Source organism: Ornithorhynchus anatinus, chromosome 18, assembly GCF_004115215.2.
Source record: "Ornithorhynchus anatinus isolate Pmale09 chromosome 18, mOrnAna1.pri.v4, whole genome shotgun sequence".
Classification (NCBI taxonomy): domain Eukaryota; kingdom Metazoa; phylum Chordata; class Mammalia; order Monotremata; family Ornithorhynchidae; genus Ornithorhynchus; species Ornithorhynchus anatinus.
This window is the reverse complement of record NC_041745.1, coordinates 2,537,690-2,565,640: the sequence shown is the minus strand read 5'-3', so window position 1 is coordinate 2,565,640 and position 27,951 is coordinate 2,537,690. Positions and strand designations below refer to the sequence as shown.

The 27,951-nt window shown below is 48.3% G+C and overlaps 1 protein-coding gene and 2 long non-coding RNA genes across 3 annotated transcripts in view; 1 reads left to right on the top strand and 2 right to left on the bottom strand.

Annotated features, from left to right (window-relative positions):
* The window catches only part of ZSWIM5 (zinc finger SWIM-type containing 5), a 133,133-nt gene extending 127,594 nt beyond the window's left edge, over window positions 1-5,539 (bottom strand). The window contains exons 1-2 of the mRNA XM_029083341.2: window positions 5,024-5,539; window positions 4,742-4,912 (exon numbers count right to left, since the gene is read on the bottom strand). Of these exons, the coding sequence (XP_028939174.1) occupies window positions 4,742-4,912; window positions 5,024-5,507 (655 nt within the window). The 5' untranslated portion in view covers window positions 5,508-5,539. The remainder of the gene's footprint in view (window positions 1-4,741; window positions 4,913-5,023) is intronic.
* On the top strand, window positions 5,185-6,977 carry LOC114818259. The gene is made up of 2 exons (XR_003766110.1): window positions 5,185-5,267; window positions 6,767-6,977. It is a non-coding gene; the product is annotated as an uncharacterized LOC114818259 (long non-coding RNA).
* Window positions 6,978-10,441: 3,464 nt separating this feature from the next.
* On the bottom strand, window positions 10,442-26,279 carry LOC114805438. The gene is made up of 3 exons (XR_003753414.2): window positions 26,017-26,279; window positions 21,594-21,653; window positions 10,442-10,673 (listed from the first exon to the last, which is right to left on the bottom strand). It is a non-coding gene; the product is annotated as an uncharacterized LOC114805438 (long non-coding RNA).
* Between the last annotated feature and the right edge of the window lie 1,672 nt (window positions 26,280-27,951).

Below are 27,951 nucleotides of genomic sequence, written 5' to 3'. Positions count from 1 at the left end.
AATCATATTTCCCAGATCTGATTAGTTTAAACAGGTTAAGAGCTGCAAATGCTTAAAACATCTGAACTATATTAGATTCACAATACAGAGAGACTGGACCGTAAATCAAGTCACACTGCTGTAAACCTACAGATGTCCATGAAAAGAATAATTTGCAATTTCTCCTTTTTAAGAGGTACAATACCTCTGATTTAGTACTGCCACGCAAGAGGAAAGCAAGACTCTTCTAAACCTTTGGCTCCTGGGTGCTTACCTCAAGCTGGCACCAAGATCCAACCCTAATTCAAGATAGATGTTTTCCTCTTCTGAACGCAACACTTCAGCTCAAGGTAAACCTCATTCCTTACAAATACGGAACACGAGTTAAGAGTACCAGAATCTAGGCGGAGAACAAATCGGAGGCGGAGAGGCTATTTAACTCTAATAATCATTATTAGCCATAATAGATGACAAACTATTATATTCCTTTGGCTCCATTTTTTTTAAAGGACTATTTACTTAAAATTCTATGGCTTTCCTTTCCAACTAATGCATCAGCCTTGTAATTTTCCAAATCGATTGTAAATGTGTCTTGGAAATTAGGGAAATAGATGAATTTTAAAAATCTGCATTAGTCAATCATTTAATTGAGTCTGAAATGAAATACTGTCTTAGAAACGTAATCTCTATTTTGCAGCACAAAATACTTCTTTTTGTACCCCTCTAAGCCAGTGGTGATTCCTGTACAAGATCTACATCTAGAATGTAGGCCACAGATCCTTCCAAAAGCAAAATACCCTGGTTAACCCTTTTAGACGATGGGATGGAAATCAAGTTCTCTGATTTAAAATGTTATTTCGACTGTCCAAGACAGAATGCTCTTGTGGCACAATGGACAAGAAAACAATGAGGACTGAATAGCAAGGGCCAAAATTCACCATGTTTTTCAAATCACGTCATGGATAAAGCAATTTACTCCCTCCCTCCAACTCAGAACTCCCAGTGTGAATTTAGAAAATGAACTAACTTCCACATGCCTTTTTCCAGAGGCATATACCAAAAGAAGGACAAAAAAAAAAAACCCAACCCTCTCTCAACTACCCCTGAAGACATAAAATTAGCAAAAAGGAAAAAAAAAAATCCTGATTTTCAAGCATGACATCCTTAGGTCACTCAAGACATCTGCTTCTGATTTCACCCAGGGTTTGATGTTATGGCCAGATTAAATATTTCCCATATTAAATTTCCCTCCCCCTCACCTGTCCCTTCAAGTTTGATGGTGCCTCCAAATCAATTTCTAAAAAGGTCCAGGGGTCTTTTCAGGAACAAATTCTTTCACCTTGCTAAGAGACATTACTTTTAACCTAAACTTTAGCAAAATGTGAAATTAGAGAAAGGGACCTAAAGACAACAAGAGTGCCTCTTTCCTTCTTCAGCGGTTCCAAAAACTGTTCAAAAATTGGACACTGGAATTACTTGTTTATCCAGCTCATTCTTTCCATTTTATAAACAATACATAAACATACATAGGACTAACCTTTTTGAATAAACACAACTTGCTTAATTCGCTGACACGATTCTGGCACAGGATGAATTTACATTTCATATGTGCAAAACAAATTGCGGCCTAATGTTGTTTTAATAGGAAAACGCATTTCAATCACTCTCGGTAATAAAAGGCAGCAGATTACTTTATGGAAAACACTACGATTTGCCTCTCTTTAAAGAGGAAAATCAAACATCCACGTTGTTTTCTGCTGGGGGAAGGAAAGCATGATTTTTATTCACAAAAGCTTCCACTACCTCCGGTTCCAAAGGGCTAGTTCCTTCACTTCAATAAATAAAAAAAAAGAACTCCGGTCTCCACCAAGCAGAGTGCATCGTCGTGAGCCTGCAGAAAATGTAATGCAGATTCTAGGTGGACACATTCTGCCTGAATTTTCCACACAAGGCAATGTTAAACAATGTCATTTTATTCTCGTCCCCCAAGTCGTACCACGAACGGGATTGGCTGAATTTATGGATTTAATGGGATTAACAAAACTGGCTGGGGGGAGGAAGGGGGGAGAGGAGGGGGAAGGGGAGGAGGAGCAAAAAGAAAGGAGAAACCCTCTTTCATTTTCAAGTCGCAAAACAAAAACATGAAACAAAGGCAAATACGGAGACTGGTAAAATGCAAAGCATTTAAAAACCCCAGCGTTAGCGGCTTTCATTTTCCCTAGTCTGAGGGGAGGGCGGCCCCACCCCCACTCCAGATTGTGTGTTTTTTTGTGTGTGTTTTATTTTCTTCCCTGGGGGGGGGGGGGGAGAAAAGCTGTCACATTTGGATCCTCGGTTATTGTTAGTTTCGAGGCCAGATTCCCGAGCATCCCTGGTCCCGGAAGAATGCTAGAACCTAGAAAATCCACATCGTCTGTGACGCAAAGTAAAGGATTTGGTTTTGGGTGGTGTTTTAGCCTTTTTTTTCCCCCCCCTCCAACCCCGGGGGATGGGATTCCATTCGGCTTCAACCTGCGGGGTCCGTGGATCGCCTCTGACGACCCCACTTCTCAACCCCTTCCCCGCAAAACCGTTTTACCGTGGAAAAGCGCAATCCTCGCCCTTCTCGCCAACACAATGAGAAGACACATTTTCATAAATTACGGTGTTAGTCCTCAACCCGAACCCTCCTTCCTCCCCTTCCAACCCATTAAATCCCCTCCTCCCGTCTTGCGGAATTGGGGGGGGGGGGAGAAGGAGGTTCAAAAAAAGGGCAAAAAGGAAGAGAAACAACAAAAAAGGAAGGGGGATGGAGGTGAGAGCCAAGGCAGAGACCTGAAATGTGGGAAAAACTTTGGTTTTTTGGGGGTGTGTGTTTTTTGGGCCTCGGTAGGTCCTTTGGACGCTGCGAACAATAACACCGGGACTGTGAGCTCGTTGAGGGCAGGGACTGCCTCTCTCTTTGCTGCTGTGTGCCTTCCCCAGCGCTTAGGACAGTGTTCCGCGCACGGTGAGCGCTCAATAAATAGGACTGAAGGAATGAATGAATAGAATGGGGAGGGGAAGGGGGGAAAGAGGAGAAGAAAAGGGACTTGGGGAGAGGGAAAGGACAGGATGGGGGGAGAAATTGGGGGAGGGGCCCCCTTGCTCGACCCCCTCCCCCAGGATTTATGTACATATGTATAAATCTCTAATTCTATTTATTTATATTGATGCCCGTTTGTTTTGACGTCTGTCTTTCCCCGCCCCCCCAGACTGTGAGCCCGCTGTGGGCCGGGATTGTCTCTCTTTATTGCTGGATTGTACTTTCCAAGCGTTTAGTACAGTGCTCTGCACACCGTCAGCACTCCATAAACACGAATGAATACGACAGTGGATGGTGAGCTCGTTGTGGGCAGGGACTGTCTCCCTTCATTGCTGGATTGGACTTTCCAAGCGTTTAGTACAGTGGTCTGCGCACAGTCAGGGCTCCAGAAATACGAATGAAATACGACAATAGAGTGGGAGCATTGTCCTTCCCAAGCGCTTAGTACAGTGCTCTGCGCACAGAGCCCATAAATTTGATTTAATGAATAAGATATGATAGACTAGGAGCTCGTTGTGGGCAGGAACGGTCCCTCTTCATTGCTGTATTGGGCTTTCCAAGCGCTTAGTACAGTGTTCCGCACAGAGTCAGCGCCCAAAAAATAAACACAATACGATAGTGTGACCACTGTACTTCCCAAGCGCTTAGAACAGTGCTTCGCACACAGTCTGCGCTCCACGAATGATTACAATAGCGTGTGAGCACCATACTTCCCAAGCGCTTACTACAGTGCTCCGCACAGCCAGCGCTCCATGAATGAATACAATGGAGTTGGAGCACTGCACTTCCCAAGCGCTCAGAACAGTGCTCTGCACACAGTCAGTGCTCCATGAATGAAAGAATAAATACAATAGAGTAGGAGCACTGTAGTCCCCCAGCGCTTAGTACAGTGCTCCGCACGCAGTCAGTGCTCCGTGAATGAATGACTCCAATGCAACAGACTGTGAGGATTCTACTTCCCCAGCGCTCAGTACAGTGCTCCATGAATGAATGACTCCAATGCAATAGACTGTGAGGATTGTGCTTCCCCAGCGCTTAGGACAGTGCTCCGCGCACAGTGAAAGCCTGAAATGAGTGAATGGATGGATGGAGGGATGGGGGGAGGGCGATGCTGCCGCATCGTCCGTTGCAAGCGCTCAGCACAGTGCTCCGCGCACAGTGAGCGCTCCCTAACACGACTGGAGGGATGTGTGGGGGGAGGGCGATGCTGCCGAATTGTGCATTGCAAGCGCTTAGCACAGTGCTCCGCCAACACGACTGAATGAACGGATAAATGGAGGGATGGGGGGGGGCGATGCTGAATTGTACATTGCAAGCGCTTAGCACAGTGCTCCGCCAACACGACTGAATGAACGGATCAATGGAGGGATGGGGGGGGGGGGGCGATGCTGAATTGTACATTGCAAGCGCTTCGCACAGTGCTCCGCCAACACGACCGAATGGAGGGATGGAGAGGCGTTGGTGCCGAATCGTCCACTGCAAAGCGCTTAGCACAGTGCTCCGCCAACACGACCGACTGGATGCACGGAGGGAGGGATGGAAGGGGGGGAGGGCGAGGCTGCCGAATCGTGCATCCCGAGCGCTTCCTACCGTGCCGTGCACCCCGTCGGAGGTCCCCGAAAACGAGGGAAGGAAGGGGCGAGGGAGCGAATGAAGATGGGGGGGGGGGGCCGGGGAGGGGGTCGACCGGACACCTACCGACTTGCAGCACGTTCTCCACACAGCCGCTGTCCAGCAGGCGGATGCCCCGGCGGAAAGGCAGTCCTTCGGCCCCTCCGGGGGCGGCGGCGGCGCCCGCTCCCCCCGCCGCGGCCGGTCCTGCCGCCGCCGCCGCCGCCGCCGCCGCGGCCGGTCCTGCTCCTCCTCCTCCTCCTCCTCCGGCCGGGCCTCCGGGCTGGGGCGCGGGGGCCGGGGCGGGGGTGGCGGCGGCGGCGGGGGGCTCGTCGGGCGGGGAGCCCGGGCCGGGCCCGGCGTTGGCGCCGGGGTTGGGGGCGTTGGCGGCGGGGCCCCCCGCGGGCCCGGGGGCGTTGGCGTTGGCGGGCCCGGCGCGGTACTGGAAGCTGGAGTACATGCAGATCTCCCGCTCGTTCCGCGGGAAGGACCAGTAGACGATGCGGCGCTGCACGGGCTCCGGGATCCGCTCGAAGCGCTCCTCCACCCGCTCGAAGGCCCACTTCTCCGCCACTCTCTTGGCGGCGCAGTCCAGCAGGGACTCGGGCTGCAGGTGAGGCCGGGCCCCGGGGGGGAGTCCCGGGCCGCCGCCCCCGCCGGGCCCGCCGCCCCCCGCCCCGCCGCCGCCGCCGCCGCCGCCGGCGACGCCGCCGCCGCCTCCCCCGCCGCCCCCGGACGCCCCGCGGGGCTGGTGTGCCGGCGGGCAGGCCCGCGAGCACAGGCGCTTGGCCGGGGCGGCGGGCAGCGGCGGCGGCGGCCGGAGCAGCTCCTCTCCCTCTCCTCCCTCCGCCATTGCTGGGGACCGACTGACGGCCGGCCGGAGAGGCGGACGCGCGCCCGGGCCCACCGCGCAGGCGCGCGGGGGAGGGGGGGGAGCCCGGCGGACGCGCACGCCGCGGGGACGGACGGCCGGGGACGCGCACGCCGCGGGGACGGACGGCCGGGGACGCGCACGCCGCGGGGACGGACGGCCGGGGACGCGCACGCCGCGGGGACGGACGGCCGGGGACGCGCACGCCGCGGGGAGGGACGCGGAGGGGCAACCGACGGCCGGCGGGGAGGGACCGCGGGGCCGACGCGGGGCCCGTCGCCCTCGTTGTGAGGGGACGAGAAAAAGCTCTCTCTCTGCACCGGCAGACCCCCCCCTTCCCACAAAAAAGAAAAGCAGGGACCTCCCAGGGTGCAGCCCCGTTTCGTCGGGACGTTAAGAACGGAAACGGCAGAAAAATTTCAGTCAGAAGAGGCGGCGATGGGGGCTGACGGGGAGGGAGACGCTGCCATGACAGGCCGAGGGGGCTGGGAATCCCCCCCCTCAGGGCCTCAAGGCGGGTGGGATTCTGGTTTTTTTTTTCAGGCCGGGGTCGGCGACACCCTCAGCTAGGGTGAGGAGGACAGTGAAGGGAAATTGAGGCAGGGACTGAGAGGGCCGTCCGTTTCAGGACGATCTAGGGTGGGGGCGAGTCTACAAGGGCCTTCCTGCACCGATGCCACTGCTGAGGAGAATATAACCAGGAGGTCGACCCAATTTCTGGCATTTCTCAGGGGGGAGAAGGACCCAGGGGGGAGAAAATAGAGGCCCACTTTCCCTAAAATTCCCATCGCAGAAAGCATGCCAATTCGGATCGTCCACGTAGCGGTTTGATCGTCGGTTAAAGCTGCGGCTCGAGGAAGGCCTCGCAGACATGTGGGTCGATCCGTGGGATCTGCCAAGGCCGAGGTCACTCTGATGACTTTCGGAGCCGTTTCCCGCCTCCTTCCAGGCTGGAAGACGGGCCCAGTAGGAGCCGTTTCCCGCCTCCTTCCAGCTTGGAAGACGGGCCCAGAACAAGAAAAGCACATGGGATTCGGGTGGAGGGCAGAACTCAAAATTCAAGAAGGGACGGGCAACGTGGATGAAAAAGAAAAAAAATCACAGTGCTGAGACTTAAGACCTGGATTCTAGTGCTAGCTCTGGACGGCTGTGTGGCCTTGGTCAGGTCATTTAACCTCTCTGCGCCTGAGAGGCTTCAGCTGCCCCAGGGGCTGGTGCATGTCCGTCTTTCTCCTTCACAGATGTGATGAGGAAAAAATGAACGGGACGGCACATGGGAGAAAGCGAAGGACCATTCGAATTCAAACATAAAATAAGCGCTGTACTCTCTGTTGAGGTGATCACATGGTGTGAACGACACACAGGGGCTGGAACCATCCTTCTCCTATTTAAGTGCCGGGAAATCGAAGGAATGTTGCTCTCCACAATAAAAGTTAGGATTGAATCCCTGAACCTGGCGTGGACAATCTTTTCTGCTAGGTCCTCTCTGTTTAATATGTGCCTGGCACATAGTAAGCGCTTCACAGACACCATCACCATCATCATCCCAGTTTCAGATTGAGTGGATTTTTGTTGGTTTGTTTCCGTGGGGCGAGCCGCCTTTGGCAGTCCGTTGTTAAGGGTAAACCCTACTGGCAGAGATTAGATATTTTTTTCTTTGATATATGTAAATGTAACCAGAGACAAATAAATGATGGGTTTCCCTAATTAGAAACAAACAGGGAAAATAATTGTTGCCAGCTTTCCGACAGACCCCAAGTGCTGAACCACTCCGCCATCGGACTACCTGGTGAAGTGCTCCGCTAAGACAGTCCTTTGAAAATACATTCGTCAGAAATCGCAATCACTTTATAGCTGGCATTAGCCTCCTGAGATAGCTGCAAGTTGGTTATTTTATGTCTCCTCGATGCTGTTAGTCACGTAAAATGAACAGATAATAGTTAAGTGAGCGTTTCAGGTGTAAAGGGAGAAGGATAACAGTTCGGGATTGCGATAAAATGAACTCCAAAGCAAAGGTAGTTATTGTTGGTGAGCATAATGTGCTATTCCAAGAAATACAACAAACGGGGTTTGGGAAGGTGCCGTCAGAGAGTGCGGGCTTGCTAGGGAAATTTTTCTGTAGGCTGGTTGCGTGTGGGCGCGCGTGGGTCTTTAACCCATCTGCAAGGTGAACGTTAGACTTAACAAAAGAATATTAAACACGAAGTTGCTGGTTATTAAAGAAGGAAGAATTAGAGCTGCCGAAAACTGAGAGAGATCTGCTCTAGAATGTTATTTTTTTAAAAGAACATTGACTGCTCCTTTCCGCACAGAACCTTCTTGCCGCAGAACCGAGGGAAGCAGGGGCTGTCTCTGGAAAGAAGTAACCGTTCAATTTTATGCTGTGCTGCTCCCACGGGCCAGCTATATTTATATATATATATATATATATAAAATCCTACTGGGGTTGCGGTCTCTTGGTGTCCGCTCTGATACACACACAGCACACGCTCCAGTACGGACACACCTCGGAAGCAGGCACAGAGGGAAGTCAATCACCAAAGGGGGCCATGTTGGCCACGTTTACCCCTTCCTCCTGCCCACTGGCGACACAGGGACAAAGCTGGGGGAAAGGGAAGGGTAATGCCGGGCTTCCCGCCCCCTTCCTACCACGGCAAAGGCCCCACTCCCCACCTACCCACCGTGCCCATGCACCTATTTGGCCTGGAGCGGGGCCGGGGGAGAGTGAGAACCAACAGATGGAGGAGGGAGACAGAAAGGGAGAGCAGAGACAGCAGAGGAGGGAGAGAGAGAGAAGCTGAAAAAGCACAAAGACAGGAAGAATGACAGAGAGGGCACTGGGGGGAAATGACAGGCAGGGTGGGAGAGGGCAGAAGGGAGGAGAGAGGCCGCGAGGCAATTACAAGATCAGAATGAGGAGAGGAACGAGGAAAGGACAAAGGATGAAAGGAACAGGGAAAGACGGAGAGGGAAAATGAGAGGGAAGCAGAAAACAGAGCGGAAAACGAGGAGGGGTACAAAGAGGTCCGAGAGGGGCAGGGAGTATGGGGAAAGCTGAAGGGACCGTGAGACGCACATACCCGGGTATGTAAAAAGAGAGAGGAAGGACGGACAGAAGAATTCCCAACCAGAGGGGAAGAGGAATGCTGCAGGAAAAAAAAAAAGCAAGAAGAACATCAGGGAGAGAGAAAGTGGAAAGAAGAGAGAGAGAAGCAGCGTGGCGCAGTGGAAAGAGCACGGGCTTTGGAGTCAGGGCTCATGAGTTCGAATCCCAGCTCTGCCACTTGTCAGCTGTGTGACTGTGGGCGAGTCACTTAACTTCTCTGTGCCTCAGTTCCCTCATCTGTAAAATGGGGATTAAGACTGTGAGCCCCACGTGGGACAACCTGATTTCCCTGTGTCTACCCCAGCGCTTAGAACAGTGCTCGGCACATAGTAAGCGCTTAACAAATACCAACATTATTATTATTATTATTAGAGAGAGGAGGGGAGAAAAGTTAGCATCTACCTAATATGGGCAAAGATCAGGTCTGTCCTCTAGTGTGAAAAACTCAACTGGACAGTGGGGGAATTCATAGAAACCTGAAAGCCTTGGCTGGGATTTCTCCCTGGCCTGGTGAGCACAGGTGAGCTTCAACTGGACAACCCAGATATGTAATGGACAGAGGAACCGGCAGCAGGAGGGTTTGGCAGAAAGGTTGTTAGGTGGACTTTCTTTTTTTCTGTAAGAATCCAAAAGAATTAAGTTTCCTTGCCTTGGATAATGAGAATGATGAAAAACGCACAGGAGGTATTCAATACATGTTAGCCGTCACGACAAGAGAGCAAACATGAGAGATAGGTAGCTGGAGGAGGCATTTTATAGAATCCTCTTGCCCTTGCGAAACTCCAAAACAGCAATCCAAGGTCCCTCCCACTTCAGGTGACATGCCCTGTGCTAAACTCTTGGGAAGCACAAACAAACAACAGGGGCCCTGCCAACAAGACGCTGCACTGCAATGGGGAAGACACAAAAGTATTCACGTATGGCGTAATCCAAATGAATTTAAAATTATGCGGCTAATGATTTAAGTAAGTAGCCTAAAAGTGCAAAACCAACGTTACCGAGGAATCTTGTCCAATCTCAGAAGAAGGTTCAGATCCCAAAGTGGACTACTCGGCTCTCTTTTCTGTAGGGCAAAAAGCACCGGAAGATACTACGTTCGAAGGTTTTGTTTTACTTATGCCATTATCCTGCTGAGGACTTTAATTAAGAAATCGCCGTACACAGCGAGCGCTCGGTAAATACCACTGATTCACAGCAGGCAAAATAGACTCTGGATTAGAACTCAGGTCTCCTGGCTCCCAGCCCTGTGCTCTTCCCACTAGACCAGGTGGATGTAGGGTTGGTGGCTACTAAAGCAGGGTGGATGGTCATGGGGTTGAGTGTGGCGGTAAGCCAGGAGGAATGGATTCAGAGGAAAGAGTGGAATTTCCTTAGCTGAACGTTTGTCTCCCCCAACCCAGATACACTCAGAGGGTAGAGACTGTGTCTCCCCTCATTTCTCCAGCCCCGCAGGGCTTAGAGCAGTGCTGGGCATCCCAGAGCTTCTCAGGCGACGCTGGTGATATCCGGCGCATAGTCACAATCTCATCACAGCTCTGCCACTTGCTTGTTGTGTGACCTCGGGCAAGTCACTTGACTTCTCTGGGACCCCGTTTCCTCATTTGTAAAATTCTATACCTGGTGTCTGTTTCCTACAGACTGGAAGCCCCCCATGTGGGATGGGGATGTGGGACAGGGACTGTGTCTCCTCGTATCTCCTCTGGCACTTAGTACGCTGCCTGGTACATAAAAAGCTCTTAATACGTACCGCCATAATCAATTAGGAAATATTACATATCTGTGGCTCATTTTGCTCAATTTATCCTCCATCTTCATCATCACCATGATTTTATTAAGCACACTACCAGGAGCCAAGCGTCTCTTTAGGAAATGCAGATTTTACAGACCCACATAGCTAATTTTAGGATTAAACTCATCAAAAAATCATTACAGTTTCAGGGATAAAACAAAGTATCATAGAGGGAGGCATCATAAAAATTGCGGAATGAATAAGAAGGAAGGTTCGTTTCCATTTCTTCAGACATTCGCCATGGGGCTGGATTCTACGAAAAGAAAAGGATCGGAGTCAAATCTTGTGGTGGGTTTGGTGATGTTGACCAGGACCGGGACTGAGACACCAACCATTTTATGTTACATGAATGGACGGATTGTTTGGAGGAAGCCTTCTTCTTGGTTTGTGCTCTGAGATGATTGACTTTGGAGGCTGAAATTCAGGGGAAGGGGGTTTTCTTCTTTTTTCCAGACAGGTCATGAAATGAAAATACTCATGCGTGTGCACACGTGAATACACACACACTTGCAGGAGTTTTAAAACATTTGAGCCTGGCTGTTACAGGCTTGCACAACTGCCAAAAAGGTAAAGGAGGCTCCGACTTCCAATCTGCTAGTCAACAGCTGAACACATTCACCAGGGGCACCAGGGGGATAGTGACTATCTTATTTCCTCTTCTCACCAAGTGACAGCAACAAGTGCCCCAAACACAAGTGGGGGGTCCTGGGGCTCGGCGGCCGGGGGGGGGGGGGGGGGGCGAAGGAAGAGTGAAAGTGCCAGGCTCCCAAAACTCCGACCTCAGAAATCCTCCCTGGCCCCATGAGGTACTCGCCTTACACTTCCTGCAGCCCTGGCTATGAGCTCATATTTTCTGGGGGCAAAGATTAATTTCTCATCAATCTCCGATTTGAATGCAATAGATCAATCTAGCGAGATGCAATCCTACTTAGATCAAGAGCCTATAAAGATGCAGGATCAGGATCCTGGAGACCCACAGCAGGAATTTTTCAAGGGTGCTTCATGTGGAATGTTCGGAGCGGATCGAATCCCAGGAGCAGACGTAAAAGAGGGTGACCTTGGGCCAGTCACTTCACTTCTCTGTGGCTCAGTCGCCCCATCTGTAAAATGGGGGTCAAGACTGTCAACCCCATATGAGCCACGAGAAGCAGCGTGGCTCACTGGAAAGAGCCGGGATTTTGGAGTCAGAGGTCATGGGTTCAAACCCCGGCTCTGCCATTTGTCAGCTGTGTAACTTTGGGCAAGTCACTTAACTTCTCGGTGCCTCAGTTCCCTCATCTGTAAAATGGGGATTAAGACTGTGAGCCCCACGTGGGACGACCTGATTTCCCTGTGTCTACTCCAGTGCTTAGAACAGTGCTCGGCACATAGTAAGCGCTTAACAAATACCAACAACAACAACAAAAAAAAATAGGGATGGGGTCCAACCCGATTACCTCGTATCTGCCCCAGCACTTAGAAGAGTGCTTGGCACTTGGGAAGCGCTTAACAGAGGCCATTGTTTTATTATTATTATTATTTTTAGGGGTTCTGTACAGCAGAAGTTCCATTATTTCTAGAGCCCCGTAAGTCTTTTTAGGTATTTATACCCTTCCCCAGCCCTCGGGGATACAGATATAATCAGTTGAACAGTCAGTTATTTATTCTGATTACTCTATTTATAAATACTTGCATGTCTGTCTCCTCCATCTGGGCAGGGAACGTGTCCTGTGCTTCTGTTGTACTTCATACAGTGCACGGCTCCCGGGGGCCCTAGAGTACCATTATGACTATTACTATAACTCTGAGCCGCCTCGGGTTTGGAGCCCATTAGACCGGGGCAACCGAAATGGAGGAACTTTCTGGAGAATCTCAGCCCAATGCAGCCGAGGCGGCTCGCGGCGGCCCACCGGGATTTTCCGGCTTTGGGGTCGTAGAGATGGGAGGGGATCCCGAACAGTTGCTCCGATACAACCAAGGTTAATCCGGCACTGGAAAGAAGGCCGAGAATTCAAAAACAGGGACTGGTGGAAATAGAAGTTCGGTGGAGGGTGGTTATGAAGGGAGAGAACAGCTGCAAAGTAATGGCAGTCGATCTCGGTGATAAGGGGCCGGTCTTTTGAAGTTTGAAAGGGAAGGGGCGGTGGTTCCGGGGAAGAGAAAGAGCTCAAGTCGTGGGATCTCGTAACTTTAGCGAGAACTCGGGAAGTGTGCATTCATTTTCAAAGGGAGACTCGTGAGCTTCTGCTCTGGCCTAGTTTAGAAGAAGAGAGAAAAGCAAGGAAAAATAGTCAAGTCCTAGCCAGAGGATGCCACTTAGAACGACGCCGAGTCAAAGACACATCTGGAATCTGTGAACGGAGTTTTTTACATACCTTCCTCTTGGCTAATGTTACACTCTCCAATTCACAAATTATAGGATGCCTCCTTTTGGGGGCCCCTAAGTCATGTTTTTTTAGCTTCCCACATCTGTCTATAACTGGACTACAGGCTAGTTATGCCTCTGAAGTTCAAACCGGCACAACCTCAGCTCTAAACAGTTCAGGCTTCCTTTTAACATGTTACCCACATGATAAGTGTCCTGCCGATCAACTAAATCAGAAATCAGAATTCCTTGCTAAAAAAAAACTACAAAACCCAGACAGCTTTTGACTACAGAGTTCTCCACCCAATGCACTTTAGAAGCAGCATGGCCCAGTGAATAAAGCACGGGGCTCGGAGTCAGAAGGACCCGGGTCCTGATCCCGGCTCTGCCACTCGTCTGTTGTGTGGCCTCGGGTACGTCACTTCACTTCTCTGGGCTTCGGATGCCTCATCTGGAAAATGGGGATTAAGACGGGGACTGGGTCCAACCCCATTAGCTTGTAACTACCCCAGGGCTTAGAACAGTGCTCGACACATAGTAAGCACTTAACAGACACCATCATTATTATCATTATTATTATTCGTTTCCCAGGCCCATCAGATACAATTCAAAACAATCTGATAGGTGAAGACATTTCCTTCCAGGAAAAATTGCTATCTTCTTCCCTCACAGGAGCAGCTGCTAATAGCAGGATCCAGAAAGTTATTCATCAAGCCGGCTATGGGGGTCCAGCTCTCCATGATTCCAAATGGTGCTGATTTCAGCAGAAAGGAACCCTTCAGTCCATCAGACCTGCCCCTCATCAGTAATGTTCACTCTGGTTAATTAGAAATGCTACAATAACATGGGAATAATTTTGCCAGCCTAAAAGAGCATGAATAAATTATATGAAAGCTATGAGTACACAGAGCCTTGCATTAGCTTTTCATAATGGTTCCCGTCCTGACTTCATAGACTTGAACAAGCTCCAAAGTCCAATGCGGTGGAAAGTCGGAGTGAACTCTGGATCAGACTGCGCTCGGGTCATACAACTAGCTCTCGGAGACGAGCTGATGTTCCAGAAAAGTGGTGTGTTCGGCCCTCTGGGTCCAGAGAGTTAAGTGCCTGATCATTTATCTCGGGCCTGGGACCTGGGTGGTCACGTTCATACTTCGGAGGGGTGAAAGGAAGGCCAACCCTTGCCGTGAGAGACCACGGTCCAGTGGAATGGAAAATTCTTTTGGGTTTGCTGTTTGTTTTGGGTCAGCTATATCGGTATCCTGTATTAACTCTTGAGAAATGGCCACGGACAGTCCTCCTTAGGAATAGATCCAGGCGCAACCTCATGAGTTGGAGCCCTGCTCTGATAGAGGAGGACCTTGGGCAAGTCATTTCACTTCTCTGTGCCTCAGTTACCTCATCTGGAAAATGGGGATGAAGACTGTGAGTCCCACATGGGACAACCCGATCACCTTGCATCTGCCGCAGTGCATAGAACAGTGCTTGGCACACAGTAAGCGCTTAACAAATACCATGATTATTATTTAGTTATTATCATAGAGGAATTATCCTGGGGCTTCCACGGCTCTCACAGACCTGGGTGATTTCACTGGGTGAAATCTGCCCAGTGATTTGAGTCTTTCTCCTCTCCAAAACTCTAATCTTGACCCTCCATTCCTCACACCACCACCATTTCAGGTTCAAAGGAGAGGTGTGATGTGGTTAAAATCCCAGGAATCCATAGAGTCAATGGGCATCTGTAGCCTCACTGGTCCATTTGTTGTTCTATCACCCTTGGAGTGGGCTCAGGCCAGAGCCCCACAGTCCTGGGCCTTGGTTCATAAAGATAATAATAATAATAAATAATGATAATGGTACTCGTTAAGCACTTACTAGGTGGCACTGAGGTAGATAAGCGATAATCAGATCGGACACAGTCCCCATCCCACGTGGGGCTCACAGTCTTAATCGCCATTTTACAGATGAGGTGACTGAGGCCCGGGGAAGTGAAATGACTTGCCCAAGGTCACGATGCAGACGTGTGGCGGAGCCGGGATTGGAACCAGGTCCTGGATTCATCCAACACAGTGGCCCACAGCACTGAGGGGTCCATCCTTCTGCAAATGGGGGCACATCTTCCTGCCAGATGAAGCAATTGATGTCGTTCTGTGTTTTCAGTTGCTATCTCTCAATCACTTTCATGTCCAGGAACTTCCAACATTTTTCTTTCCCCATCACTCTTCCCAGTGACTCTCCCTTTTTATTATCTCTTTCACTGCCGTTACCCGAGTTTAAAGAGGAAAATAAAGATTCCAAATATGGCAGTTTGGCTCTGGCCTGTGACGAGCTGATTTGCTTTTTGGTTTCAAAGAGCCGTAGTAGAGGAATCCTGGGAGAATGCAAAGGTTCGCGATTCCTCACCATCATCGTGGACTAAAATTAAAATATTCAAAGACACAGATAAAATGTTACAATTGAATGTTAAATAATAATAATAATGTTGGTATTTAAAACAACCATCATATGTTCCCTTTCTATCTTTTTTCCTCTTTCTCTGTTTGATCCCCTCTCCAGTCCTCAAACCTGTCCCAAGAAGCTCAGGTCCCTCAGGGGATCCCAAGGACAATTTCTCCAATCCGGAGAGCCTCCGAAACCTTCCAAAACCCTCACATCAGGCTGGATTCCCCTCGGGTGGCTCTGGAACAGGGTATCCTCCCTGAACTTGCATCAGCCTGCATCCGGATTGCTCCAGAATTTACCTGGGGTTTATGGATGGGACAGGGATCGGTCGGGCAAGACAGCGCTCAGAGAAGCACAGGCTGGGACTGCAGACGCCCATTTCCTTGGCGTAGGTCCATTGGTTCATGGCCCAGGGATCTTGGCACCGTACGCCCAGGGAGGTCAAAACGTTCTTCAACAAGACCAAAAAAGTGAGCCATCCAGATTTCAGCCCAGGTACCTGCGATCAAGTCTGTCCCGAAAGCAAATTATCCTTATTAGAGTCTGGATCCCATTCTGTGTTGAAGCCGTAAATGGAAGATTAGCATCATCCCAACCTGGCTGTAAATAAGCTTCAAATAAAGGTCTGCTGAGTCATTAGATCCCTCCCCTCGGGTTAAGACAGGATTGATGTGATAGTCCCAAACCATTTATTATGGATGGGCGTCTAGTCTAGCCTTGGAAATCTTCTCTGATGGCCATTGCTTCACAACGTCCCCCGGCAGCTTAATCCGTTGCTTAAGTGTTCTTAGAGTTTCAACGTTTATTAAAGCTGAATCCCACAAAGTCATTTCCAAAGCACAAACAGTTGCAGTTGGAATCTGTTATAATGGCTTAGTCACCTGGCCTGACCTCCTGCCAGCTTCTTTTCTGTTGTATCAGCAACTCTCCAGTGCCAAAGCGCGCCCTCTCGGCTCCGTCAGGCCTTCCTCCTGAATGCCAAAGACTCCTCTGCCTTCTATCAACTCATCTTCCACCTCCCTCTAGTTTCACAGCTTTTCCGTCCCATCCCCAGTTCCATTCCAGGCCCATCTCCCTCTCCCTTCATCCCAAGGACAATGGGTTGGGAATGGGCCTTGGCGTGAGCATATCAATCCCTATTCGCTGCCTTCTCCATCAGTCAGTCAGTCGTATTTACTGTGCTCTTACTGTGTGTAGAACACTGTACCGAGCACTTGGGAGAGTACCGTATAACAATATAAGGCACATTCCCTGACCGTGATGAGCTTACAGTCTTGAGGGGGAGACAGACATTCATAGGAGTAAATTACAGATATGGATCTAAGTGCTGTATCTGCTCATCTCAGCAGATAAAGGGCAAATAATGCTAGGAATCAGAGTGAGGTGAGAGCTGGGCACAAGCAGCTAAACTCAGCGCCCAGGGCATCCATTATCTCTTGGGCACCCCAGCCCGGTGTCAAATCGGCCTCTGCTGGGCGGCGATGCGCTCTTCCCCGCTCTGTCTCTGCTGTTTCTATCCAGATAAAGAGTAACGACGTCTCTTCAAAAGATGAACTCCTCTCCTTGAAGCTGAGTTCTTTTCTTTTATGTTTATTTTAGGTAGGGGCTCCTGGGTGGGAGCTCTGGGAAAGAAGGGAGAAGCTGGGGAGAAGGAGAAGGCAGATCTGTTTCCTGAGCGCCTGTGGCCCCTGGCATCCGATCCGGCTAAACGGTGATTCTTTCCGAGAATCCAGTGTGGTCTGGAGGAAGTAGCTTATCCGCTCTTAGCTTAATAGAGGCGGAGGAATCGGGTCCCTTCTGATCTTGTCTATCTCCTCCCTCTGTCCGGCAACTCCCTCCCCCTCCACATATGCCAGACCACCACTCTCCCCACTTTCAAAGCCTTCATTGTGCTCACAAAGGGTTTTTTTATTGGTATTTGTTAAGAGCTTACTATGTGCCAGGCACTGTTCTAAGCGCTGAGGTAGATACAAGGCAATCGGGTCGGACGCAGTCCCTGTCCCACGTAAGGCTCCCAGTCTTAATCCCATTTTACGGATGAGGTAACTGAGGCTCAGGGAAGTGAAGTGACTTGCCCATGGCCACACAGCAGACAAGTGGCCGAGTGAGGATTAGAACCCGGGTCCTTCTGACGCCCAGACCCGTGCTCGATCCTCTAGGCACAGCTCCATTAAACCCTCTTTTTTCCTCCTCCCTCTCCCTTCTGCATCATCTATGCACTTGTATCTGTACCCTTCGGGTACCTGTTTTCATTCCATCTTTAGCCTCTCAGCACTTATGTACGTATCTGTAAAATATTTATTTATACTAATGCCCGCCTCCCCTTCTAAACTGTAAGCTTGCTGTGGGCAGGGAAAGAGCCTACGAACTCCATCATATTGAACTCACTCAAGCGCTTAGTACAGTCCTTTGCACACAGTAACCACTCAAGAAATACCACTGATCGACCGATTGATAGTGGAAAGTTGCAAAGTTGCCCCTTGCTGTGGTGAACAATAATAATAATAATGTTGGTATTTGTTAAGCGCTTACTATGTGCAGAGCACTGTTCTAAGTGCTGGAGAAGATACAGGGTAAACAGGTTGTCCCACGTGAGGCTCACAGTTAATCCCCATTTTCCAGATGAGGTAACTGAGGCACAGAAAAGTTAAGTGACTTGCCCACAGTCACACAGCTGACAAGGGGCAGAGCCAGGAGTCGAACCCATGACTTCTGACTCCCAAGCCCGGGCTCTTTCTACTGAGCCACGCTGCTTCTCCAACTGTGGCTCGGGTTGTTGGCTGAAGTTGCAGCTGTGGGAGGAGCGAGAGGAGTGGTAGATTTAATCTCCCCATAGCAATCGCATCTCTCGCCCAGCTGGAACCCATTGCAGCTGAACTAGCGGGACCGACGGTAGATTTACCCGTTGCCCACTCATTTCCGATAGACACCCATTCCTCTTTACATCAGAGGACACTGCTGGTCATCGGCTTCGAGGCACTCAACCTGCTCTTTCCTCCCCCTTCCCCCTCCGTCATCCTGGTTCCTCTCCCACTACACTTTAGCTCGCACGCTTTGCTCGCCTCAAGCGAACCTGTTCCTCATTCTCGTCTCTTCCTCCCCCCTCCCCCCCCCCGACCTCTTGCTCACCACCTCCCTCTTGCCTAGAATCCACTCCCCTTTGACCTCCAACAGACCCCTGCTCTTTCCATCGCCAAAGCCCTTCTCCTCCAGAAGGCCTTCCTTGATTTCTCATATCACCACAGCCTATTTTCTCCCACCAACCCACCCTACCGTCACTTCAGGACTTTCACATCACTTGGGCGCTCTAGTCCTCATCCCCCATCCCTGATAGCACTTATGAACGTATCTTTAAACACCATTGCTTCCCCCGACCTGTAATTTATGTTCGTGTCTGTCTCCCCTGATAGACTGTAAGTTTCTCAGGCACAGGGTTCAGGCCTACCAACTGTACTGAACTCTCCCAAGTGCTTAATAAAGTGCTCCGCTCAATAAGTACTATGGGATAATTATGATATTTCTTAAGCATTTGCCGTGTGTGAAAACACTGGGCAAAGCACTGGAGTATTTTTTTTTTCATTTTCAATTGTACTGAGTGCTCACTGTGTGCAAGACACTGCACTAAGCACTTGGGAGAGTACAGTATAACAAGAAACAGACACATTCCCTGCCCACAGCAATCTTACTGTCTAGACAGACATTTATATAAATAAATAAATAGTAGATATAGGATAATCAGATCAGACACAGACCTTGTTCCACTTAAGGCCCGCAGTCTAGAAAGTGGGGAGAGCAGCATTTTATCCCCATTTTACAAGTGAGGAAACTGAAATACAGAGTTTTGATTTGTTTTAGGGACTTATCTAAGGTCACAAGGCAGGACAGGAGCAAGAACCCAGGGCTCGTGATCCCCAGGTGCACGTTCTTCCCACTAAGCCACGCTGTCTTCTGATGCGTCAGACTGCCCTCGGCCACGCTGTGCCTTTCTCAATTAATGATAATAATAATTTTGATGATAATAAGGGTATTGGTTAAGCACTTATTACGTGCCAGGCACTGTTCTAAACGTTGGGGTAGATACAAGCTAATCAGGTTGGACACAGTCCCTGTCCCACATAGGGCTCACAGTCTTAATCCCTCTTTTACAGAACTGAGGTCCAGAGAAGTTAAGCGACTTGCCCTAAATCACACAACAGACAAGCGGTGGAGCTGGGATTAGAACCCAGGTTCTTCTGATTCCTAGGACCGTGTTTTATCTACTAGGCCACCCTGTTTCTCCAAGTTTTTCTCCCTGTTCCATTATTATGTCATCCTATAATGCCAAAAGGAGACAAAAAAAGAAGACTAGATAATACCTCATATTTTTAGAATACCAAAATAGCCGTCTATGAATTATTATTTCCGATCTGAAGATATTTGGGTGTTTGTGGTACTTATGATGAGCTGACAGATCTGAACTTAACTGACTCATGGAAGGACACAGAAGAAGTCAGTGGTGAACAGCAAGGCATAATTCAAGTTTGCAGTGGGCTGTACTGCCAGCTATAGATCTGAGTTGAACCTAATTGATTTTCAATATGCTTTTAAAATTCCTCTTCTGGATATTTTTTGGTGCTTTATACTGAATGTATGGAAATGCCGGGGAAAAGGAAAAGTAAAGAGAATGTATACTTTGAAAAGAATACGATACTCCCAAAATTGCTGTGATATCCTTCTGCCTGGGGATCAGAGGACCTGGGTTCAAATTCTGGGCTCCACCACTTGCCGGCTGTGTGACTTTGAGCAGGTCACTTTACTTGTGTGTGCTTCAATTTTCCTCTATAACATAAGGATTCAGTTCTCTTTCCTCCTTTGACCTTGAGCCCCATGAGGGACAGGGACTGTGTCCAACCTGATTATCTTTTATGTATTCCAAGTTTAGTACAGTGGCCGGCTGCTAGTAAGTGCTTAACAAATACCGAAATTATTGTTATTAAAAACTTGCCATCTCTCTTAACAGCTCCTCTTTCTGAGCGGGGGGTTTCTCAGGAAATCAGCACCCTTTGTTAATAACTCTGTTGCCAAGGGAAGAAATGTTCTATCAAGAGCAGATTTTTTAGGTTCATCACCACAGAAATAAATTTGAATAATTCTGGAAGACAAACACGTGGGAAAATGCACCTCAGCCATTTCTGCATCAGCAAGTGAATTTTTGGAAATATTTTTTTTCCAATGAAAATACAAAGTTTTTGACCAGAATCTACATAGGTTAAAAAAAAAGCTACCAGAACCAAAACAATGCTTTTGTTTTGATGGTATTTGTTAAGCACTTACCATGTGCTAAGCACTGTTCTAAGTCCTGGAGTTAGATACAAGTTAATCAGACTGGATACAGGTTCCGCTCCACGTAAGGCTCAGAGTCTAAATAGGAGGGATAATGGGTATTTAATCCCCATTTTGCAGTTGAGAAAACAGGCACTGAGAAGTTAAGTGACTTGCTCAAGGTCACACAGCTGACAAGTGGCAGAGTCAGGATTAGAACCCAGGTCCTCTGGCTCCCCAGCCCATGCTTAATCCACTAGGCCACACTGCTTCCCTGCAGAAACTGCCCCAAACAGACAACTTGAATGTTTTTTGGGTCAGGCTCCAAGAGCCCGGCCTTAGAGAATCTCCAGGAACACTGACGCAACTCGTATATCCCATGTGCTCTGTTACCTCACCCCACCGCCATCAGGGGAAAATCCGAGAAAACAATGGCCCTCTCAAATTGACAGTGCTCCTCAGAGAGCAAAAAGGAGCACTCCAGGGTGAACTATTTATTTTCAACCTTATGATCAAGAGTGACTATCCCAGCTGAGGAAGCTAAATGACCTACGGGGAAGAGAAATTGTCCTTATGAAGGAAAATAAAAAATCCAGCTTCTCCTAGTGGTTATTCCCAAATTTTTAGTAGTAAGAATTAGCACATTAACAGAAGCAAAATCACATCAGATAATGATTCCCTGCCAGCAGTGTCAATCAAAAGAATTCCTGATCCAATAATCGATCGATCGTATTTATCGAGCCTTTGCTGGGTGCAGAGTGCTGAACGTGGAAGATCCAGTCTTACAGGAAACAAAAAGCTGGCTTTTGTGATCTCAGATAAATGGAGTTCAACTGATCCATATACATTTCAACAAAAAGAACTAGTTGCAAATCTCCCTTTTGTCTGCAGGAAAACATGGCCGCTTCTATTTGAGCTGTTGAGAAACATGTGTGTTTGGAATTTTTCTTTTTTTCTAAACCAAAGCATTGTTTTTTCCCCCCAGGGACATTCAGCCATTCATCTCCTCGACAAGGCTTTTCCCTGTAGAACATGCTCCAGTGCCCTGTCCCATGTGGTTTTAAGTGATAAAAGTAAAAAGATTTCTACCTCTTCTTTGGGATCTCCGTCACATTCTGATCAAACGATTTCTTCTGTGGCACATTTTATCTGAAAATACCAAAGTCATTGTCATCTATTCATTCATTAAAGTGCCTTACAGACCCTGGTTGATTAAAATTCAATCTTTTGAAATAGGAGCCATTTGACGATTTATAGTTGCGAAAAATCCAGAGGTAAAGTGACTTATCTTGGGTCTCAATACTGGACCTGCAGACCAGTTGGAAGGGATTTTCTGAACAGGCTTTGGCTTTTAATTCTATTAGTAGTTTTAGAAAGGATATTCGCCGGTAAATTTATTAGCTAAATTCCCCTTTGAGTTGGGATCTGTAGATTCCATCTGAAATGCGTTCCGCCCTTAGTATGTTCTTCTCATTACAAACTATAATGCAAAATATTTTTTATCGACATGTGGTTGGATAATGATAATCTACATTTCCTGAAACAATAAATTCCAGTCGTTTGCAGCAAAAAGCAGAAAAGGTTACAAACCTAGTAAATATTAAAGTTGAGAAAATCTTTTCAGATCACTCAAGCCCACTCTTGTGTTTCAAGTGAAGACACCTGTTTCCACTAATCCCACTGAGATTTTTTTTTTCTGCACTTAATACTGAGCCTGTTTGCTAAAATGGTTCAGTCACCTCTCTGGCCATGATTTCCACAGACTTAATGATTGAACAGTTTGTTAAATGCTATTTTTTTTAATGGTACTTGTTAAGTGTTTACTGGGTGCCGGGCACTGCACTAAATACCAGGGTAGATGGAAGATGAGCGGGTTGGACACGGTTCCCCACTCCGTCTGGGGTTCACAATCTAAGTAGGAAGGACTGGGAATTAATCCCCATTTTACACATGAGGAAAGCGAGGCCAGAGAAGTTAAGTGACTTGCCCAAGATCACACAGCAGGCAAGCGGCAGAGCCAGTATTAGAACTCAGATCCTCTGACTCCCAGGGCTGTGCTCTTTCCACTAGACCACGCTGATTCGAAATGGACAGGATTATCTCCTTCTAATTATACCATCCTATCCTCTACTTCACCACTCAGTTTTTAAAATCTTATTCATCTTTTATTATTTATTCATTTGCTCGTGTTGGCTTTCTAATATTTTTTCTTGGCTTATAAATGGGGTACATTCATTAATCTATGTCTTCTCTTTCCTCTGTTATCAACTGCCGGCAGGTAGGGATCCCAGCTTTTATTTATTTCATTGCCAAAGCATCCACCACAGGCTTTATCAACAGTATTGGTTCAATAAATACTGTTGATATTATTGAGAATGCACCATTGTCTATAAAAGATAGGGTTAAGAATCTAGATTCCCATCTTCCTTGGTGAAGCAAATCTGGGTGCCTACTGTTATCTTTGTTATCTTTGACCCTCAGCTTGGTGTAACCTCAGAATTTTTCCAACACTATGAGAATCTGTTCTGCTCCACTCCCACCATCTTTTCCATTCCTCATTCTGGAGTTCTTGAAGCACCGGAGAAATTTTTCTCTATAAAAATCACACTGCTTTGAATTTTTCCACCAAAAGAGCTTCATAAAAAAATAATGATTGCTACTAACCTCCAACCTTCAAATGGAAAGATTTAAGAGCAAAGGAAAAGGGGGATGAATAAGTAAGTCAAGCATCAGGTGGAAAAAGCCATGAATAGGGATTCTGCCCATGAGGAATTCCAAAGGAATTACAACTTCCCAGCAAATTCCTAGTGCTAAAACTCCACCCCAAGTTTCCTTCCACTTTCTGGATTCCATCTGGAGTTATCGAGGCTATGGTCACGATCTTAAATTTTCCTAACCCCTCACCCCGGAGAGCCGACAGTCCTCGAGCAACTTCACAGATCAGTCAGACGGACACTCCGCCAAGAAATCCTTTCACCCAGTTTTGCGATACTGCTATTTCTGGGTGAAAATTGGCATCTGTTTCACAGCTAACTGCCTGCAAACAATTAGTTAGATCAAAAGGTGAAGAGCAGTAGAGTGAGCCGACAGACCGCTGGCTGTGTCGGCAAAAGGCCAACCCGACATCAGGTTGAAAACTTCCCTTCGGCATCACATGCAGGGCTGGGATTAGCAGTACGGAGGCCCGTCACGAAACTAACTTTCCACCCCCTCACTGCAGGCAGGAGCAGGCGGGGTCCAGAAAGGGAAAATGGGTATGGGAAGAGGGGGGCATAAAGAAGTCACATCTCCTCCAAGAGGCCTTCCCTGACTAAGCCCTCCTTTTCTCTTCTCCCACTCCCTTCTGCATTGCCCTGACTTGCTCCCTTTATTCATCCCCCCTCACAGCCCCACAGCACTTATGTCTGTCTCCCCCTTTAGACTGTAAGCTCGTGGCAGGCATGGCATACGTCTGTTTATCGTTATTTTGCACTTTCCCAAGCGTTTAATACAGGCTTCTGCACACAGTAAGGGCTCGATAAATACGAATGAATGAATGAATGGAAGAATGGATTAAGGAATGGACCTATCGACTCTAAGTGTTGTGGGCAGGCAATGTTTCTGTTATACTGTTACAGTGTACTCTCCCAAGCACTTGGTTCAGAGCTCTGCACACAGTAAGCACTCAATAAATACCATTGAGTGACTGATTGATTGGCAGGATTCATTTCTCAAAGAGATTGCATTTTAGAGAAATCTACCTTCTAGACTGTAAGTCTCCCTCTAGACTGTAAGCTCCTTGTGGGCCAGGATCCTGTCTATCCAGTCTGTTGTACTGTACTCTCCCAAGTGCTCAGTACAACGCTCTGCACAGTAAACTCTCAATAAGTACCGGTCATCGATCGATCCTTGGATAGACCTCCTCGGGGGCTTTGGAACAGTCTGGTCCACAAATGATGTTTGGGTTTCTTGATGGCGTTGTGTTACCTTCTCCAGCCCTACTGTCAGCTTGCCTGGGCCCTAAGTTCATCCTGAAGAACTCCTTAGGGTGGGAGATGGAAAAGCTACCTGTCAATCAGGCAGGCACGTCATCGTAAAGGAATCTGGAGCAGGCGGGGAAATGAGACAAGAGGGGCCTGAGTCCAAACAGTTTTCCCCACCTACCAGGCCCAATCTCCACTCTTCTTCTGTCACTGCCTAACTCTAAATGAGACAAAACTCTGAATTTCCAAACAGGAAAATTCCCAGCAAAAAAATACAATCCTCCCTTGCAGGCTAGATTAGCAGGTGAGTCTCGGAAGGGAAGGTAGAATTTCCCAGATCCAATTTGGCCCAGGAGATGAGGACTTAAAACGTGACTGTTGCCACCAGTCCTCTGGATTCCGAAAGACTGAAAGAGGCTCTGGCCTAATAACGCATCAGATGGAATCCTCCCCTCATCCCGGCCCTCTCCCGTGCTGGCCTGCAAAAGTATCTTCTTGTCCAGCTCAATGGACTTGAGCCTGGGCCCTTGGAAAGTTTCAGAAGCGGCATGAAAGGAACCATTGTTTCCTTTAAAACCCATCCCATTTAAGATGTCATGGACGACCCCATGTCCTACTGACCCCAGCCCCACTCTCCTCTGTGGCAGTCGGTCCCCCGCCGCCCCCCAACCCTTCAGCTAACTCCCAGCTTCACCTCTGACTCGTGGGGTTTACCTCACAGAGAGAACTAATTCAACCTCCACTCCCATTTGGTCTTCTCTGAGCTTCTCAGCACGACCTGCCAATCATGTCACATTATCTGTGGCAGAGGCAGTCAGCGGGGAAGGTCTTGGCCTCTGCAGATGGCACTAGGATGTATCAACAGCGTGTGACATGCAAGGGAGTCAAGGAGTAATCCCTCTGCTATGCTCGGAACTGGAGGGACCCTCACTGCCTCAAGTTTCAGCCACCACTATTGAAAAGTAGGTAGAGAAACTGGAGAAGGCCCTAACAGTAGTGAAACGTGACTGAAGGGATGGGAATAGGTGGTTTTTTTTAATTTGTTGGGTTTTTTTTTTAAATGGTATTTGTTAAGCTTCTACTATGTGCCAGCCACTGTCCTAAGCCCTGGGGTAGATACAAGTTAATCAGGTTGGACACGGTCCATGACCTTCGTGGGGCCTCAGGGTCTCGAATCCCCATTTTACGGAGGAGGTAACCGAGGCTCAGAAAAGTTAAGTGACTTGCCCCAAGTCACACAGGAGACAAGTGGCGTTGCTGGGGTTAGAATCTGGATCCTTCTGACTTCCAGATCCTGATCTGCCTAGGCAACACTGTCTATTTTGGTTGAGAAGGGGAAGGAAACCAGGAGAGGCCCATTTCTGGGTTGACCCTAATCCATGACCCATGGGGCAGAATAAGATCCAAATCAGAACTGTCCCGCTTTTGAGTGACACGTGCACTGCTCTCTGCAGCAGTGGAGGGCGAGGTGCAGCTGGGCCTGCAGCTGGTGTCCTAAAATGGAAATATGGCAGCCCCGTCCCCCTCTCAGATCTCCGCCTTGCCCATACCTCGTAGCAAGGAGCTCTTCTCGGTGACAGCCACCCGGGTACATTTTCCTTCGCTGTTTTCTTAGTTTCAGCAGCTGTGCCCCACTGTAGCATTCCCTCAGAAGGGTGAGCTGGCCGTATTCCAGACCCTACCGCAAAGACGGCCCGCAGCCGGTTGTGGATGGATGGGGGGAGACGAGTGAACACACCCTTTTGGGGATCTGGCCTCCTCGTGCACGGGGCAGCTGTTATTTGAAGGTGGAGGGCGGCGGGGGGAGGGTCGTCCCTGGGGCTCGGCTTCTGAAGATGATGTTTGCTGAGTCCCCACAGAGAGACAAAGCGCCTGTTGGAGGAATGTTCCTCAACTCCCCCATTCTATGTTCCTTAACTCCCCCATTCTACCCCCAAACGGAACTGGAAACAAGCTAGACTAGAATAACAGAAGGAAATCAGAACCCAAAGAGGAGCAACACGTAAAACTGATTAACGGCAGAGGCCCGCTTGAACAATTTACAAGGGAACAAGAAAGAAGATGCTGCAGATTTTTTAAAGCTAGATGTAATGATAGGAAATATAAAAACGAATGGACACCAACCTGATGGGAGCATGAAAGTTGAGGCTACGTGGACATACGGTAGAATCTTTGCTTGGTGTGAATTCCCAATAAAGTATACCTCCACAGATTTGTGAGAGTGAAACACTGAAAAAGAACTGTAGGTCTTTTCATTCAGTAATACTCAGATCACACAGTAGAACGTGTAACACGCCATGACGATTTCAACGTAATTAGAAGTTTTAATAATTCATTGTCGTTAAGAGGAAGAGTGTGGCAATTTTGGTCTGGCAAAAGTGTTTCGCCTTTGGGTTAATTAAAAGAGTGCTCAACTTGCCACAGGAAAGTCGTGTAAATGTAGAAGATAGATATCAAGAGGTAATTGAAGGCACAGAAAAGTTGCATGCCAGCTCTAAAATTGATCTTTAGATTACATTCTGGAAATCCACGCTCAAAGGAACCACCATTAATTTAAAGGGAAAAATTAAAAGAGGAATATGACAAGAATCTTGAACAGACATTGATTAAAATATGCAGAGTTGGCATGAACATAATGAGGGTAAATTTAGATTGAAGGAAATTTCATATTTAGGGGGAAAATTGCTGGCAGATGGCGCGGAACTAGACCAAAACAGAATGCAGGTGATTACTACTATGACTGTTCTAAAAGAAAAGGAAGGGTTACAGAAAGCACCAGGCATGTTTAACCTGGTTGGAAAGTCTAGTCCAGATACGAAAGAAGGAACAAAACCTTTGAGGTTTTACTGAAAAAGTGAGGGGCCACTGACAGTGGGAGCGTCATCTCTGAGGATGGGGATAGGGGCCGTCGTGATCCCGGAATGGGGGCTGGGAGGGTTAAGATCACTAAGTACTCCCCGCCCCCCCATAAAAACACCCTTTTGGGGCTGCCTGCCCCATACAACTCTTCTCGGTAAGAGAGAGGTGGGCCAAACGCTGAGACTACAAACAGCTAATCATATTTATTGAGTGCTTACTCTGTGCAGAGCACTGAATTAAGCGCTTGGGAGAGTACACTATAAACAGGGGCTCTGATCCATCTCCTTCCTATCTTTGGCCTTGAGCTGTCCCCTGCCCGGGGCTTTTGGAGAAAGAGCGTGGCCTAATGGATAGAGAACGGGCCTAGGAGTCAGAAGGACCTGAGTTCTAATTCTGGCTCCGCCACTTGTCTGCTGTCTGACCTTGGACAAATCGCTCCACTTCTCTGTGCCTCAGTTATCTCATCTGGAAAATTAGGAATAAGGCTGTGAACCCCATGTGATTACCTTGTATCTAACCCAGCGTTTAGTAGAGTAACTGGCACATAGGAAGCGATTAACAAATATTAAGAAAAAAACTTCATTTCAAACAGACAATGGGATCCCAACCAACTCTTGATTTTCGTT